At 35.1% G+C, this 16,386-nt stretch overlaps 1 protein-coding gene across 16 annotated transcripts in view; it reads right to left on the minus strand.

The window, feature by feature from the left end:
* The window catches only part of LOC136038156 (cubilin-like), a 321,162-nt gene that overhangs the window by 29,747 nt on the left and 275,029 nt on the right, over positions 1-16,386 (minus strand). For 13 of the 16 annotated variants that reach the window (XM_065721206.1, XM_065721204.1, XM_065721202.1 and 10 more), the window contains 2 exons: positions 11,858-12,081; positions 6,708-6,819 (listed from right to left, as the gene is read on the minus strand). In XM_065721206.1, coding sequence (XP_065577278.1) covers positions 6,708-6,819; positions 11,858-12,081 — 336 coding nt within the window. Of the gene's footprint in view, positions 1-6,707; positions 6,820-11,856; positions 12,082-16,386 lie in introns of those variants that run through there. The other 3 variants (XR_010620136.1, XR_010620138.1, XM_065721213.1) reach the window with 2 other exon arrangements.

A 16,386-nucleotide genomic window follows, 5' to 3' on the forward strand; every position in this document is an offset into this window, starting at 1 on the left:
CTAAAATTATAATGTTAATCAAATCACATTAACCCCCTCCCCTGTAACAGAAGCGTAAACGCTAGGTTTAGATACAATATGGTAAAATTCCGGTTCAAACTAGTTATTATAACAGTTCAAAATAGGGATAAAACCTTTTAATCAACAGTAAAGATATAAAATTTTTAACTGGATATTTCGAACACATATACATTATGCATAAGTTATCTTATATAGATAATTTATTGTCTATATACATATAAATACATAAGTTATCTACGTTAAAACTAGTTATATCTAACGCGTTAGATTTTCCTAGCAAAAAGGACTAAATGAAATATCGGAAAAGTAAATGAAATGTGTTTGGTCTTTGGCATATTTCGCTTTTTTTGTGAAACAGTATTGAAAGAGAACTATCCTTTATTCTTTGAGAGTCTAAGTTTAACCCAGTCTTCAAATGAACAAAAAAATTGAACCATATCGTTTCATCAACAGCTGAATCTAACAGCCCTGATGAACGAACTTTTTGCTATCCCAAATTCCGAATTAAAATCGATCCTAGCTTGTAACCCCAGGAAGAAAAACATTTTTTAAGTAATTACTTGAAATTTTGGGAGAGATCTTTCGTCTAGGTGATATAGCCAGACTTAAGTTAGGTTTTGCCTGGAAAAAATTAAAAGCTTTTTTAAGTATTAATGAAAAAATATTAACGGCTCACTTACTAAAATTCACTCTTAGTCTAGTCTTTATATATATATGATGAAGTGTCAATTTAAATATTTACCCTTAGAACGACTCGCGGCAAAACTTTTTGATTATAAAGGGAATTAGCAATACCTTATGGTACTTTACACAACAATGTAAAACCTTGCACACTTGCGTAACTTAAAACGTTTTGCTGCGTAATGTAATCTAAAGAAGCAAATCTTTATCCGTTATGGAGCGTTACGTAATAGGCGATATAGTAGCAGCAAATAAAAATTGAGGACGAGCAATCATTAAGTTTTACAAATAAATGAGTACACTTTAAAAGCCTATTTAAAAGCCTATCACTTTTGATCAGAGTTTGAATTTCCATTCCGATATCCTATCATATATACCTATATGGATGAAAACCAGTTTATATTGGTTGGTTAACTTACAGAGGATTATTGTTTGGATATTTATTTCATTGCGCAACTATTGAAATTGTGTACAATGCTATATAGTGCTGTGAACAATTTGCTTTTGATAATTGGATAATTAAAATCGTGTACGCAACTATTTAAGTTGTGTAACGTGCTGTGAACAATTTGCTTTGAATAATTGGATTTTGGATAATTAAAATTGTGTACGCAACTTCTGAATATATATCTTGTGAGTATTGCTACCTGATTTGCTATTGCTTTTACTGACAACTATTGTGGCCCCGCCCACGAATTTTGATGAAATTTGATCATTTTACCGGATGATGCCAGGTGAAAGACTTGTCTTGAATCCCGTGTTGAATTTCATTTCACGGGCTAGAAATGCAGGTTGTTCAGCTGATAATATTGTAAAAATTGCTTGCGATTTTTTCAAAGGAGATATGTTAATTGAAGCAAAGAAGATTTTGTGGGCTGACGCCTCTATTACTAGGGTAACTGAGCGCCCCAAAGTGACTGATAATGTAAGTGATATGGTTCGAGCCTTTGATCTTTGTGATGAGAAAAAGATCAGCCTACCTCAGTATCTGATTTTCGAGCCAGATCAGGTCCCATGTGTGCCAGGGGAGACAACAGCTACGTTAACTCGAAAGGTTAATGAACTCTACATGGAATTTAAAAGCTTCGCTGAGCACCATAAAGCAAGGTCAGTCGTGCAAACTATTCCTGATATGAAACCTCCCCCACCCGCAAAACCGTCCTATTCAGTTATTGTGAAAAATCCACCAAAAAACTTGAATAATCCTGACGCTCGAAAAGATTTCCTGGATAAAGCTTGTGGGGGTGTCAGTTCAAGCATAGTTGTTTTGAGGCCTAGGAGGGATGCATGGCAAGTAGTTCTGTCGGACAAGGGTGCCGCAAATACTTTGGCAGATGCATTAAGCAAAGCAGACCAATCCATTAATGCTAAAGTGAAGAGTCCTGCCTTTTTCGGTATAGTACGCCGAGTGCCTGACGGAACATCTAAAAGTGACCTATGCGATCTCGCTAATAACTGTATAGCAGTTGTTCAGTTAGGAAGTACGAGGTCTTTTCGATTAAAGTTTGAGTCACGTGACCACCTAAACTATGCCACTGAGAATCCTCTTGTTATTGGTTACGAGCGTCTACCTATAACTGAGTACAAGTTTTTGCCTACCCAGTGCTACAAATGCCAGTGCTACGGCCATACTGCAAATAACTGTAAAGCTTCCCCGAGATGCTCTAAATGCGCTGGTGACCACCAGAACTCCAAAGAAAACCCGTGTCAACTTGTCATGAAATGTGCTCTCTGTGGCTCCTCCGACCACCCCTGTTATTCGTATAAATGTCCAGAAGCACAGAAACTACTGCTTAAGAAATGAACAGTCAAACAAACACAAGTACAAGTACTTTACAAGATTTTACGTTTCTTAATAATTTGTCACTGTGCAATAATGTTGTTTTTAATTATTATGATGACCAAAATAATCTGTCCACCAACACCTTAGCTAGCCCCGATAGCCCTTTAAACCAAATTAACTGTAAATATCTCGACACTTTTGATTTTGTGAAAAATGTGAAACCTAAGCTAATGGAAGAGACCAAACTTAATGTAATTTGCTTTAATATCAGAAGCATACGGGATAAGTGGGCTAATTTTAAAGATTTAATTTTAACAAATGGTTACTGCCCTTTCGACGTAATTGGAATAACGGAGACGTGGCTTTCAGAAATTGATGATACTAATGAATTTTCCCTCACTGGCTTTCAAGCTATTCATATTGAAAGAAAATTAACCAAGTCCTCTGGTGGCATTTCTCTTTACATCCGATCAAGTCTAAAATTCACCAGACTATTCGATTGTGAATTCTTGTTCTCGCAACCTATAAATAATAGATGCATTTATTCAATAATCGTCGACATAAGTGTAGACGAGAATTCTTTTCTTTTTTCGTTATTTTATAAACCACCCTCATTTCCGACACCTTTCTTTTGTAATCAGTTTGATGATTTTTCTAGTTTTATTAATTTACCACAAAAGAAGGCAATAGTTTTTGGGGACTTCAATTGTAATTTATTAAATGTTAGCAATAACAATGATAGTGATACCTTCTTTGAAACATTTACCTCAAGTGGTCTTCTTCCCACAATCCTTTTTCCTACTAGAGTTGATCCCATGAGGTCTACCGCTACTTTAATTGATAACATTTTTGTATCCACTTCCCTAGGAAACCACCTGTCCTCCAAAATAATATTTTCTGACCTGTCAGATCACTTTCCAATCTATCTTTCCTTACCCTCCCTATCAGCTACTCAACCCCGTAGAACTAATACCCCTACGTCTAATAGAATATATAATACTGTGAATATGAACCGGTTCACGGATTGTTTGAAATCCTTCGACTGGTCCAAGACTTTGGATTGTCAGGATGTTAATTCAGCCACAAGTAGTTTTACACAGGGATTGAGTGATCTTATTAGTTCAACCTTTCCAGTTCGTAAATCAAACCGAAAAACTACCCATATACGCCCCTGGATGTGAAATAGCCTGATAATCTCTTCATACCGAAAAAATGACCTATATAAGTTAGCTTGCAAAACCAGTAGCGTTATTGACCTGATTAATTATAAAAAATACAAAAACATATATACCAAACTCATCCGGGAAGCAAAGAAAAATTATTATTATTCAAAAATCTCTCACTGCAAAGGGAACCTGCAAAAAATTTGGTCTACAATAAATGAAATCCTTTCAAAAAAAGGAATTCAAGATCTGTTCCTATTAACCTTAGGGACATCAGTGGTAGATTAATTGACCCAATTTTAGTACCGGATGCTTTTAATAATTATTTCACTAATATTCCAAATGCTAACTCCTGTTCCTTCTCACAGTCAGTACACCCTAGCAAGAATCCCAGATCCATGTTTTTCTCTCCAACTGATCGCAAAGAGGTGCTTCAAGTTATCGAATCTCTCTCTAATAGTAGTACACCTGACTTCTTTGGCATAAGTAATAAGCTTCTTAGGACCGTATCTTCCTATATTTGTGAACCCATTGTGCACATAGCAAACCTGTCTATGACCAATGGAGTCTTCCCAGAAATATTTAAATCAGCAATTGTTATCCCGATTCATAAAAAAGGCGATCCGTCTGAGATAAGCAATTATCGTCCAATCTCACTTCTCCCAGTTATATCTAAGGTGCTCGAGAGAATTATATTCCGACGTCTTTCTCCCTTTGTATTTGGGAATCAGTCATCAGATTCGTTGATTTCTCCTCATCAATATGGCTTCCGTGCCAAATTTTCAACTGCTCATGCACTAATAGACGCCACACAGTTTATACGTTCCCAACTTGACCTTAAAAATACTGTATTGGGCTTATTTCTGGATTTTTCAAAGGCCTTTGACATGGTTGATCACAGTGTTTTATTAAGTAAACTCAATAGCCTAGGGACTCGCGGAGTTCCTTTCTCATGGTTCGGCTCTTATCTCTCTGGTAGAGTACAGAGTGTGAGACTGGGCGGGGTGACTTCACATCCCCTACCTGTCCGGAGGGGCGTCCCACAGGGCTTTGTTCTTGGTCCAATACTTTTGCTCCTTTATATTAATGATTTGATTACGGACCTGGGCCCATCAGTGCACCCAGTACTTTTTGCTGACGATAGCAACTTTTTCATCGCCGGTCCTAATTTACCATCCGTCGTCACCTCTACTCAAACCCTTCTGAATAGAGTACAGGAGTGGTGTCTCGTTAACTGCATGACCATTAACAGCAAGAAAAGTCAGGTGGTATTATTTCAAACCCCTTACAAAAAAAATGAAGTTCAGCCAGCACTTGGCCTAAATTATTCTACCAATCTCCTCCCGCAGGTCGAAGTTGCCAAGTTTCTTGGTGTCCACATAGACTCCTGCCTATCATTTGCAACACATGTGTCCTATATCAGAGCCATAATTTTGCGACAGGTAAGTATAATTAATCGTGTGAATTATTTTCTTCCTCCCGATATCCTTGTCACCCTTTATTATTCTTTTATTTACCCATATATCTCATACTGCGGATCTGTATGGGGCAATACTTATCCTTCAGTTACCAATAAATTAAAATCTGCACAAAACCGTGCCGTCAAAGCAGTTTTTCAGCTGCCCCGACTATATCCCACCCACGACTTGTACTACGATTTTGGTATTATCCCATTTAACAAGTCATCAAAAAGTTAAATCTATTCCTTGCATACTCCGCTTACCATACAAATCTTCCTCCCCACTTATTAACTTATTTTAATAGTAATAATTCTGAAGGCCACTGTCTTCGTTCATCCAACCGTTCCTTCATTGTCCCCAGGTGCATCTCTAGTTCCGCCCAGCGATCCCCAATTTATAAATCTATAATTCAATGGAATGTAATACCCTCCAGTGTCGAGCTATCCACAAGTTTTCGGACGCTATATAACAATGTACTAAAATCTTGATATTATATTTCTCTAAATGTTGTTCAATTTGCTTTAATTACCCTTGTTTTCTCTTTTCTTTTCTTTTTTTTCTTCTCTGTCTTTTTCATTTACAATTCTTTGTTGTTTTGGTCCTTAACAAGTTCGCTTCTAGGATCTTTATTATTATTGTTGTTATGTGTTTTCTTTTCTTTTTGAATAAACTGAATTGAATCCCACTTTGCATAGAAGATTACGTGCACAGTGTAAAATTTTTTGAGAGTTTATGGCTAACCCTTCTTACGATAAACTAGCCATGATTATGATTGTCTTATGGATTTTAAGTTAGCCTAATGTGGAAGGGACTGTTTAAGTATGAAATTTTATACTTCACGTCACTTTGAATAGAAGATTACGTGCGTAGTGTATAATTCTTTGAGAGTTTTTGGTTAACCCTGCTTTCGACTGGATCTAACACCCCTGATGTATGATCTAGCACCATCTATATAGAAGCATGATTGTTATTCATTGTAATTTTTTTGTTTAGCAGCAATTGATATTAAGAACAGCACCTACAGTTTATCCATAGACACTGATGATAGATAACTGATGACTGATGACACTAAGCATCGTGCTGTAGGTGCTTTGCGCAATAAAAATCACCGACATATATTTCCAATATAGCCTAGGGGCAATCACTCCAAAGGGCATCAGAAAAAAATTGAACAAACAAAAACAGAAAGGAGGATAAAACAAGAAAAAGAAGAAAAGGTAACTTAGAAGTCACAAAGTTTTCTTGTAATCTGTGAAGGAGCCAAACAAATCACTTGAATCACCAAAGGAATGACCCGACAAAAGGGACCCGTCATTTGGATAAATTCTCACGAAACATCAATGGATCCTCTACGCGTCACAAATGACCAAGCAGGAATTATTTATAATATATATATATATATTTCATTTTGATGAATATGTAAGGTGCTTAATTTTACAATTAAGCCAGTTTAAATTGATATTTGAACATTTAAGCTTTTGATGCTGCTACTCGTTTAGGTTTGTTACTTGAACTAATCCCTTGGACATTTTTCAAGACTTTATTTTTGAATTCGGGTTCATTTCTAAAAAAATTTAAGTTATTGAAGCAAATACGTACTGACAGTCTAGATTATGTTCATATTGTCCGTTTCCATCGATGTCTAGCGACCGAAGTTCAATAGAGTTTGTTGAAGTCACATTTCTAATTCCACCACACCCTTGATTTTCTCCTGAAAATCGACAGTGATAAATAGTATATACTTCTAAAAAGACCAGAGGGTATATCTAGCACTTCTAAGAAAAAAAGATCTAACACAATAAAAAGAGTTAAATCAGTTTTATTCACGGATCTTACAATTTTAATTTTTGTGTGTTTGTGTCAGAATTTTATATGCTATAAGTTAAAATGTATTTTTCAAAGTCTAGCGAGGGGGGGGGGGTATTTTGCTTGTTTTCTGTTATTTTCTATTAAATATCGAAAAGGGCTACTTTCAATGAAAACAACAAAAATGGCTATTTTGAAATCTATTGGGGGATAGTACTTCTGAGAGAAAAAAAAAATCTAACACGATAGAAAGAGTCAAGTGAATTATTTTGTGTGTTTGTGTCAAAATTTTATATACTAAACGTCAAAATGTATTTTTAAAAGTCTAGGGGAAGGGGTTTTGTTTGTTCTCTATTCTTTTTAATTAAATGCCAAAAAGGGCTATTTTGAATGAAAATAACAAAGAATGCTCTGTTTGGAATGTACTGGGGGAGGAGTAAAGACTTAGGGGTAGGGGAACTAGGGAGACAAATGCTTTCCCTCTAGGGTGGTGCCACTAAATGCATTGTTTTTGAAGAATAAATATGGGTAGAAGCAACACTAAACAAAATCCTGAAATGTCGATATTTGATTTTCAATGCTAACCGTCAATGGCGCATTTTCCCTCAGCAAATTTGCCAACTGATGCCAGCCATAAACGTGTCTCAAATTTAGGTGTTTTTGTTTTTACTCATAAGTGGTTCTTTTTGGTTTATTAGTGGTTCTTTTTGGTCTATTTAGGTGTTTTTGTTTTTACTCATAAGTGGTTCTTTTTGGTTTATTAGTGGTTCTTTTTGGTCTATTTAGGTGTTTTTGTTTTTACTCATAAGTGGTTCTTTTTGGTTTATTAGTGGTTCTTTTTGGTCTATTTAGGTGTTTTTGTTTTTACTCATAAGTGGTTTTTTTTGGTTTATTAGTGGTTCTTTTTGGTCTATTTAGGTGTTTTTGTTTTTACTCATAAGTGGTTCTTTTTGGTTTATTAGTGGTTCTTTCTGGTCTATTTAGGTGTTTTTGTTTTTACTCATAAGTGGTTCTTTTTGGTTTATTAGTGGTTCTTTTTGGTCTATTTAGGTGTTTTTGTTTTTACTCATAAGTGGTTCTTTTTGGTGTGTTCATTTTCTTGGTTGCCCGATAATTTCGAATTTTTAAACAAACCTGAAGATATAATAACACAAGTGAAGCTATAGAAAACCCTCCTTATATTTTAAATGCCTCAGCAATGATATTATGCTTGTCTTTTTAGAAAATTTGTTTAATTTTCAAAATATTGCATTAAGCTTCCAAATAATCAAGATGTGTTGTATATTTGTTATTCTGACAAAAGTTTTTAGACAGTTCACGCAAAAAGGGAAAAGCCTGGAGCCCTGGGACATGGAATATAACTTACGTAAATATATACTATGTCTAATTGACAGCTTAAATATTACATATTCTTTAATTTCACGATTAATTTTCTAAAAACAAAAAATATTTATTCATTGAACATAGAATCACGGAACATTGATTATTTATCGATGGCTACAGTGGTAGTTGCAACCTAGTAAAGACGAACACGTCCTATAGTAACATTTAAGATAAAGGACCAAAAGAGAAAAAATAGAATAAAATGATGACATAGCGATATTTGATTCTAAACGTCTTGATGCACTACTGCGTGTTCGGGAAAATCAAAGAGAGGAGAAGGACAGAAAAGTTTAACAACAATAGAAAAGAGATGAATACGGAAAAGGAAAAGTGCTTTCCCGGGGAAAAATTAGAAAAAAAGTATAATGACCAGGAATATTTGATTCTAAATGTCCTGATGCATTGCTGCGTGTTCGGGAAAATCGAAAAAAAGGAAAAAGAGAAAAAAAGTTCAGCAACAATACAAAAAAGAGATTAATACGAACAGAGAAATGTGCTTTATCGGGAAAAAAATCACAGATATCATACATAAGCGCGTAAAAAAAATACATGATTAAAACTATTCAGTATTATTAATTATCTAAAATTATACAAATGATTAAAATTATTCATTCAAATATCGAAAATCCTCGGAAGTAAAAGGAAAAACAGTGAAGAACAAAAATTAAAGCCCTCAGATGCATAAAAACCAGATATATGCAAATATTAGCCCAAAATACCGGATTAAAATTACTACTGGTTAGGCTATTTCAAATTCTTCAAAACCCATCTCACCTTTGATTCATTACCCAGGCCATATCCAGAGGGTTGGGGGTACCATGTTCAAAACCCCCTCAAACCTTCTGTCTGACTCGTAAAGAAGTAACAAAATGAATATAAAAAAATAATGATGCATTTTAAAAGTTAATTTTAACCCCAAAAATCCTGGATGCACCCTAGTTCATGACAACAGTGCATTCCAGCAATAAAGTTCGTTATGAGTATAACACACCACACTAATGGTGGCTCAATAGTAAACGAAACTCTAAAAAAGGATTTTGATACCAATAGATATATCAAAAGAATCGGATTTTTATGCTGATTTTACATATATAAGTTTCATCAAATTTAGTCTTACTCATCAAAAGTTAGGAGCCTGAGAAAATTAGCCTTGTGTTGGAAAATAGGGGGAAACACCCCCTAAAAGTCATACGAAAATCACACCATCGCATTCAGGGTATCAGAGAACCCTACTGTAGAAGTTTCAAGCTCTTATCTACAAAAATGTGGAACTTGGTATTTTTTGCCAGAAGACCGATCACGGGTGCGTGTTTATTTGTTTGTTTGTTTGTTTTTTCCCCAGGGGTGATCGTATCGACCAAGTGGTCCTAGAATGTCGCGAGAGGGCTCATTCTAACGGAAATTAAAAGTTCTAGTGCCCTTTTTAAGTGACCGAAAAATTGGAGGGCACCTAAGCCCCCTCACACGCTCATTTTTTTCCTAAAGTCAACGGATCAAAATTCTGAAATAGCCATTTCGTTCAGCATAGTCGAAAAACATATTAACTATGTCTTTGGAGCTGACTTACTCCCCCACAGTCCCCAGGGGAGGGGCTGCAAGTTACAAACTTTGACCAGCGTTTACATACAGTAATGATTATTTGGAAGTGTACAGACCTTTTCAGGATGATTTTTTGGTTGGGGGGGGGGTTGAGGGGAAGGGGCTACGTGGGAGGATCTTCCCTTGGAGGAATTTGTCATGGGAGAAGAGAAACTCCATGAAGGGGGCGCAAGATTTTCTAGCATTATTTAAAAAAAAACAATGAAAAAATAAATATGAAAAAGTTTTTTCAACTGAAAGTAGGGACCAGCATTAAAACTTAAAACGAACAGAGATTATTACGCATATGGGGGGTCCATCTATTCCTAAATAGCTCGCTCTTTACGCTAAAGAATTTTTAGTAATTTAAACTATTTTTCTACAGCCTTAGTGATTCAGGGGTCAATCTTAAAGAATTGGGACAAAATTAAAGCTTTAGTGTAAAGAGTGAGGTATTAACGAGAGAGCAGACCCCCTCATATACATACTAAAAATATACGAATATAGAAGTTCGTTACGTAAGTTAATTTGTAAGTTATGCATATTTTTTTTACTAATAAAAACTTTCATTAAAAATTAAAAATTCTAGTTGCCTTTTTAACTAACCGAAAAATTGGAGGGCAACTAGGCCTCCTCTCCCACTCTTTTTCTCAAAATCGTCTGATCAAAACTAAGAGAAAGCCATTTAGCAAAAAAAAAAAAATTAATACGCAAATTTCATTTTAATTATTCATTTGCGGAGAGCCAAAATAAAAACATGCATTAATTCAAAAACGTTCAGAAATTAAATAAAAAAAACAAGTTTTATTAACTGAAAGTAAGGAGCGACATTAAAACTTAAAATGAACAGAAATTACTCCGTGTCTGAAAGGGGCTGTTCCTCCCTCAACGTCCCGCTCTTTACGCTAAAGTTATTTACTGTTTAATAATGTAGAATTGAGAGAAAGAGTAAAACTTTAGTGTAAAGAGCGGGACGTTGAGGGAGGAACAGCCCCTTTCATACACGGAATAATTTCTGTTCGTTTTAAGTTTTGATGTCGCTCCTTACATTCAGTTAAAAAAAAACTTGTTTTTTTTATTTAATGTTTCTGAGATCGAAGAGAAATACGGAGTTTTTTTCGGTGATATATGTTTGCATAAATTCTGCGTATTCCTTCCTTGGCGGTATTTGGCTCGAATATGGGTTGAAAAACTGCATACACAAAATCTTTCAGGGGACTTTACCCAAAAATTATCAAGCATAAGAAGGTCTTAATGTAGGACGACCTTTAAACCTTAGTCTCTTTTCGCACAAAATCTTTGGGACTTTACAATTTATTTATATAAGACACTTTTTTTATATTTAAAACACCACTCAGAATCAATTCCTTGCAAGTGCCTTGACACAATATGTGCAAATCCTGACCGCAATATCGTCCTTTCCCCAACCCTATGAATTTTCTTGCTAGATTTTTCAGCAATAAAAAATCCATGCAGATTGTTAAAAGGTTATACAAGTAACATAACTTGTAAAAGGTTATAAATTACCGGAGGCCAATTTTGAGAGAAATTAGAACAAAAGAGAAAAAGAAACATTACTTTCCGATTATTGCACTTTAGAAAGTGTTCTTTGATTTCGTTCGTTTATTTTTGTGAGTTTTTTCCCAAGTCCATTTGATTATTTCTTAAACGTATATCAGAAGGGGGAGCCAAAGAAAAACCTTTTCAACCAGTCGTTGTATTTACTCGTTCTTGTTATATCAAGTTTTGAGCAAGCAAAAAAGAGCGCAAAGCCTGATTGGGTCTTTTGTATTCAATTTTAAGACAGTAAGAAACGAAAACTTTTAAGCCACGACATTTTTACATGTAAACTCTCTATTTCTCTGTGATTGAGCAGTAGCCTGAGTAACACGAAATTGGACTATTCGAAAATAATTCTAACAATTAGCAAACATAAAAAAGTAAAGAGAGCAGCAACGTTGACAATGAAACATGCTTTATACCGTAGGTGAAGTAAACCGCAGCTTTGAAGCCGCCTTTGTTGAAACTAGAGTCAGTGACTAAGTTGACAGACATAGTTGATTCCCGACTCTTAACTCGAGGCAGGGAGTAGTTGAAAGTGCCACAGTATTTTCCGATTAATGATGTATTTGAGATTGGTCCATCGTAGAGTGCAACATAGTCGAAGCGACAAGCTGAATGAGATTCAAGCTCAAACATTTCAAACCTAAAACATTATAGAATGTTAAAACAAATTTAAGCAAATGGTTAAATCATGTCTTTGTGCAGGTGTATTTGCAAAAATTAATTTCAGGGGAAGACCAAATCTTTGAAGAAAAAACTGGTTAAATGTTACTTGGAAAATACAGAAATTACGGGACAAATCACAAAAATCTCAACTTACAATTGTTTTTTTGTCAAGGAGGAGGTCAAGGGTCCAAATTCTCCTTCCAACACAAGTGATTGTTCTTCTTTCATTAACTCCTTTATCATTAAATTTATTCAATCCCTTCTTCAGGAATTGTTTGGGCTACTGGTAAAAAATTAAGAGGAAATAAAACTATATTACCCTAACAGGATCTTGCAAATAAAGCAGATAAAACTGTATATGGATGGCAGAGTATAACGGAAGGCAAATGGATAGCAATTATCAATGACAATGTCAGAGGGGGATCAGAGAGCCTTAAAAGCTTTTAAAAGCAGCTATTTAGAAAATAATTAAGTAATTTATTCTTTGGCTTAGATAACTTCGAAGACCACACTGCATTTCCATGACGAAAGTAAAACAGTTCAAAATAGGGACGATACCTTTTTATTGACAGTTAATGATGATGAACACTGTATATGTGTTCGAAATATCCAGTAAAATAATTTTATATCTATTCACTGTCAATAAAAAGGTATCATCCCTATTTTGAACTTTTTTACTTTATTCTTTGGCTTCCTCTAGGGCTCTACAAGATGGTGTCACTGGCAGAAACTTTGAATGTAATCTAGAGCTACGTATAATATCATTAATGTTCATGAATTATTTGCTGCTAGATCCAGCCTAAAATGACATATAACAACAAATTTAGCCTCTAAAGTACTTGTAATGCATAAAAGAGGCCAAAACTACAGTCCATTCAGAATCTGTAGTAATCCACATTGCTTTGAATTTTGCACTATCCAAAATTATGAAAATAAAAGCGCTAAAAAAAAAAAAAGTTGCCGCTAATGATAGTTAAGTTTTGGAGCACACACTTTATTCAGGATTTAATAAACTATTAACTTAATTACATGGTTTGGTTCTAAAGTGCACAAGGGTGATAAGAAGGAATTAAGAATACTTAATTCCAATTAAGTTAAATTAATTTAAGAATCAAAGTGAACAAACTCCGTAAAAACAACCTTGGATAATATTTATGTATACGAGGTGTGGCAGAAAAGTAATGAGACTGGCGATACTGCAAGTGATATGGCAGCCCTAAGTTTTTGTCGTTGAGAGGGTGCATTTATCAGAACTCTTCCATCGCTTAATACGAGTTTCACCTCCGTCCCTTAACTATGTGATTTTTCAGACTGAGATTAGTGAAGCTGTGTTTTTATTTTGCGTTACAGAATAGCTCAATATTTATTGAAACTCTAAAAAACAGTATTTTGATATCAATAGATTTATCAAAACAATTGCCTTTTTATGCTGATTCCAAATATACGAGATTCATTAAAGTTAATGCCACCCATTAAATGGTGTGAGCCTGGAAAAATTTGCTCTATTTTGAAAAGAGGTGGGAAAAAACCTACAAAAAGTCAAGAGGTTATAAAGAAAATCCCTCAATCAGATTTAGCGTATCAGAGAACCCCAGTGTAGAGGTTTCCAGCTTCTATCTGCAAAATGAGGAATTTTAATTTTTGCCAAAAGAATGATCGCGATGTGTGTTTCTATGTTTTATTTTCGTTTTTCCTGGAGGTGATCATATCAAACCAATGGTTCTAGAATATCAGGAGAGGGTTCATTCGAACAGAAGCTAAAACGGTAGGATCTTTTTAAGTGAAAAGACAAAATGCTTGGCCGTCATTTCGGAACTTTAGAAACCATCGCAATGGCTGTAATATACATGCTGAAGACCACAATTGTTGAAGACTTCCTGCGCTGCTCCGAAAAATAGGAACGACGTCTCCATCTGTGTAGCTGCCCATGATAATTACTTTTAAAGGGACAAAAGTGATATTTGAAAGAACTTAAAACTTTGTAAAATAAAAAAGAATTACTTAGTGTCGATCTACTTGTTTGTCCTTTCAGTTACAATTTTGATAAAACAGTTGTTAATTTTGAGACAAAGACGTATAATGGTAAGAGCCATGCTGCATCAGAGGCATGGTGATTTTCTATTAAAGGCTTAGAAGATTACATTAAACTCCCCAGAGCTTTCAAAATACTGCAAGAGAAGCAAGTTATATGAGAGGGATAGAGGCTATCTATTCAAGGCTGAAGAAAAAAAAAAACTAAAGCTCCTCAAAGCCTCGAGCCTCTCAAAATAGAGTGCGAAAGATAATAAGAGACAGATGAGAGATAAGATTACTTTTGAGCAGTTGCTGAAAAATCAAATAAAATGTATTCAAAGCTCCTCAAAACTTCAAATATGGTGGCTGTGAGACGACGAGAGACATAAGAGAGGTATGGTCAATCAAACAGTTTGTGGTAACGAACTGTAGGCTAAGCAAGGAGCGACCCGGCTCAATAGCGACCGAAACTCTAAAAAACAGATACATAAATATATGAAAAAATTGGCTTATTATGCTGATTCTAAATATATAAATTTCATTAAGTTTAGTCTTACCCATCAAAAACCACAAACCTGAGAAAATTTATTTAATTTTCGTAAAAAAGGGGAGGGGGAGACCCCCTAGAAGAAGTCATAGAATTTTCATGAAAATCACAACACCAGATTCAGCGTATCAAATAACCGTAGTGAAGCGGTTTTACCTCCTGTCTACAATAATGTGAAATTTTGTGATTTTTGCCAGAAGAAAGATCACGGATGGGTGTTTATTTGTTTGTTGTTTTCCTCAGGGGTGATCACATCGATCCAGTGGGCATTGGACGTGGAGGGACTCATTATAACGGAAATGAAAAGTTCTGGTGCCCTTTCAAAGTAACCACAAAAATTGGAGGGTAACTAGGCCCCCTCCCAAGCCCCTTTTTTTACCAAAATCGTTTGATCAAAATTTTGAGATGGCTAATTTGTTCAGCATAGTTGAAAGGCCCAATAACTATGTATTTGGAGATAACATTTCCCCCACAAACACTGGGGAAAGGTGTTTAAGTTAAAGGTGTTTACGCATAGTATTCGTCATTGGGAAGTATGCGTACGTTTTTCGTGAGCGGAGGGGAGGAAAAATTTTCTGCTGGGGGGTATTTTTTACGGGGAGAGTTTTCCGTAGAGACGGAAGTTTCAAGGGGTGAACTTTTCTAGGAAAATTTTATACTAGGGGAATTTGCCGGAATTCCTATACGAATTTCCTTTATACGTCTTTCCCTCTTTTTACCGATTCAGTTTTACACGTGGAGATGTAAAGGGTAATTTTCCGGGGTAAATTTTCACCAGGATTGATTGTCCACAGGATAAACAAGTTTTTTTCAACTGAAAGTAAGGAGCAGCAGTAAAAATTAAAACGAACAGAAATTATAATGTATATGAGGGGGGTTTTCCCCTCTTAACCCCTGGCTCTTTAACTAAAGTTTAAATTTTGTCCCAGTTCTTGAACACGATTCCTGAAACACAAAGGTCGTTTAATAAGAACAGTAAGTAACTTTTTTTTAAAGTGTCGAAAAACCTTAGCGTGAAGAGTGAGGTGTTGAGGAGGGGAACCCCCCCCTATTATACGTAATAGTTTCTGCTCGTTTTAAGGTTTAATGCTGCTCCTTACTTTCAGTTCAAGAAACTTGTTTTTTATTTAATTTCTAATAAAAGCTGAGAACAATAGAGTAAAATCTCTCAAAAAGAGTTACAGGTATTTGAGAGGAAAGGTGACTTTCTCGTAAAAGATAACAAAAGCAATAAAATAAAACCAGTCCAAGTGGATTTCATTTTGTGAACCTGCTCCTCTAAAATAAAGTCAGACATTTTCACAGCTATACAGTGACATCTGTAATAGCTTGGCTAATATATGGATTTGATTTTAGTCTAAGATGAACAGAAAAATACTAGACATGAGCTATGTTGAAGCATTTCATATATATATAGATTGATACTTGTATAAAATATTTGATCAAGTCGAAAGCAAATGTTTTCACAATTGACCCTTTTTAGTAAATGTATTAATGTTAATAATTCGAACAGTCCCACCCTCCATCCTCAATAAGGCATTTACTAGTTATACCTATAAAAAGGTTTAAATATATAGGCTAAGCATTTTAAAACACAAACAGTTTGAAATTAATTTCTATCAAATGCACATTATAACTAAATAAAACATATTGTGACGATGATTTTTTTTGTGTGTTGGTATTTCCCCCCCCCCCCCCCCCCTGTTCTTTCCCGGCCATGGA

The sequence above is a fragment of the Artemia franciscana genome, chromosome 17, assembly GCF_032884065.1.
Source record: "Artemia franciscana chromosome 17, ASM3288406v1, whole genome shotgun sequence".
NCBI lineage: Eukaryota > Metazoa > Arthropoda > Branchiopoda > Anostraca > Artemiidae > Artemia > Artemia franciscana.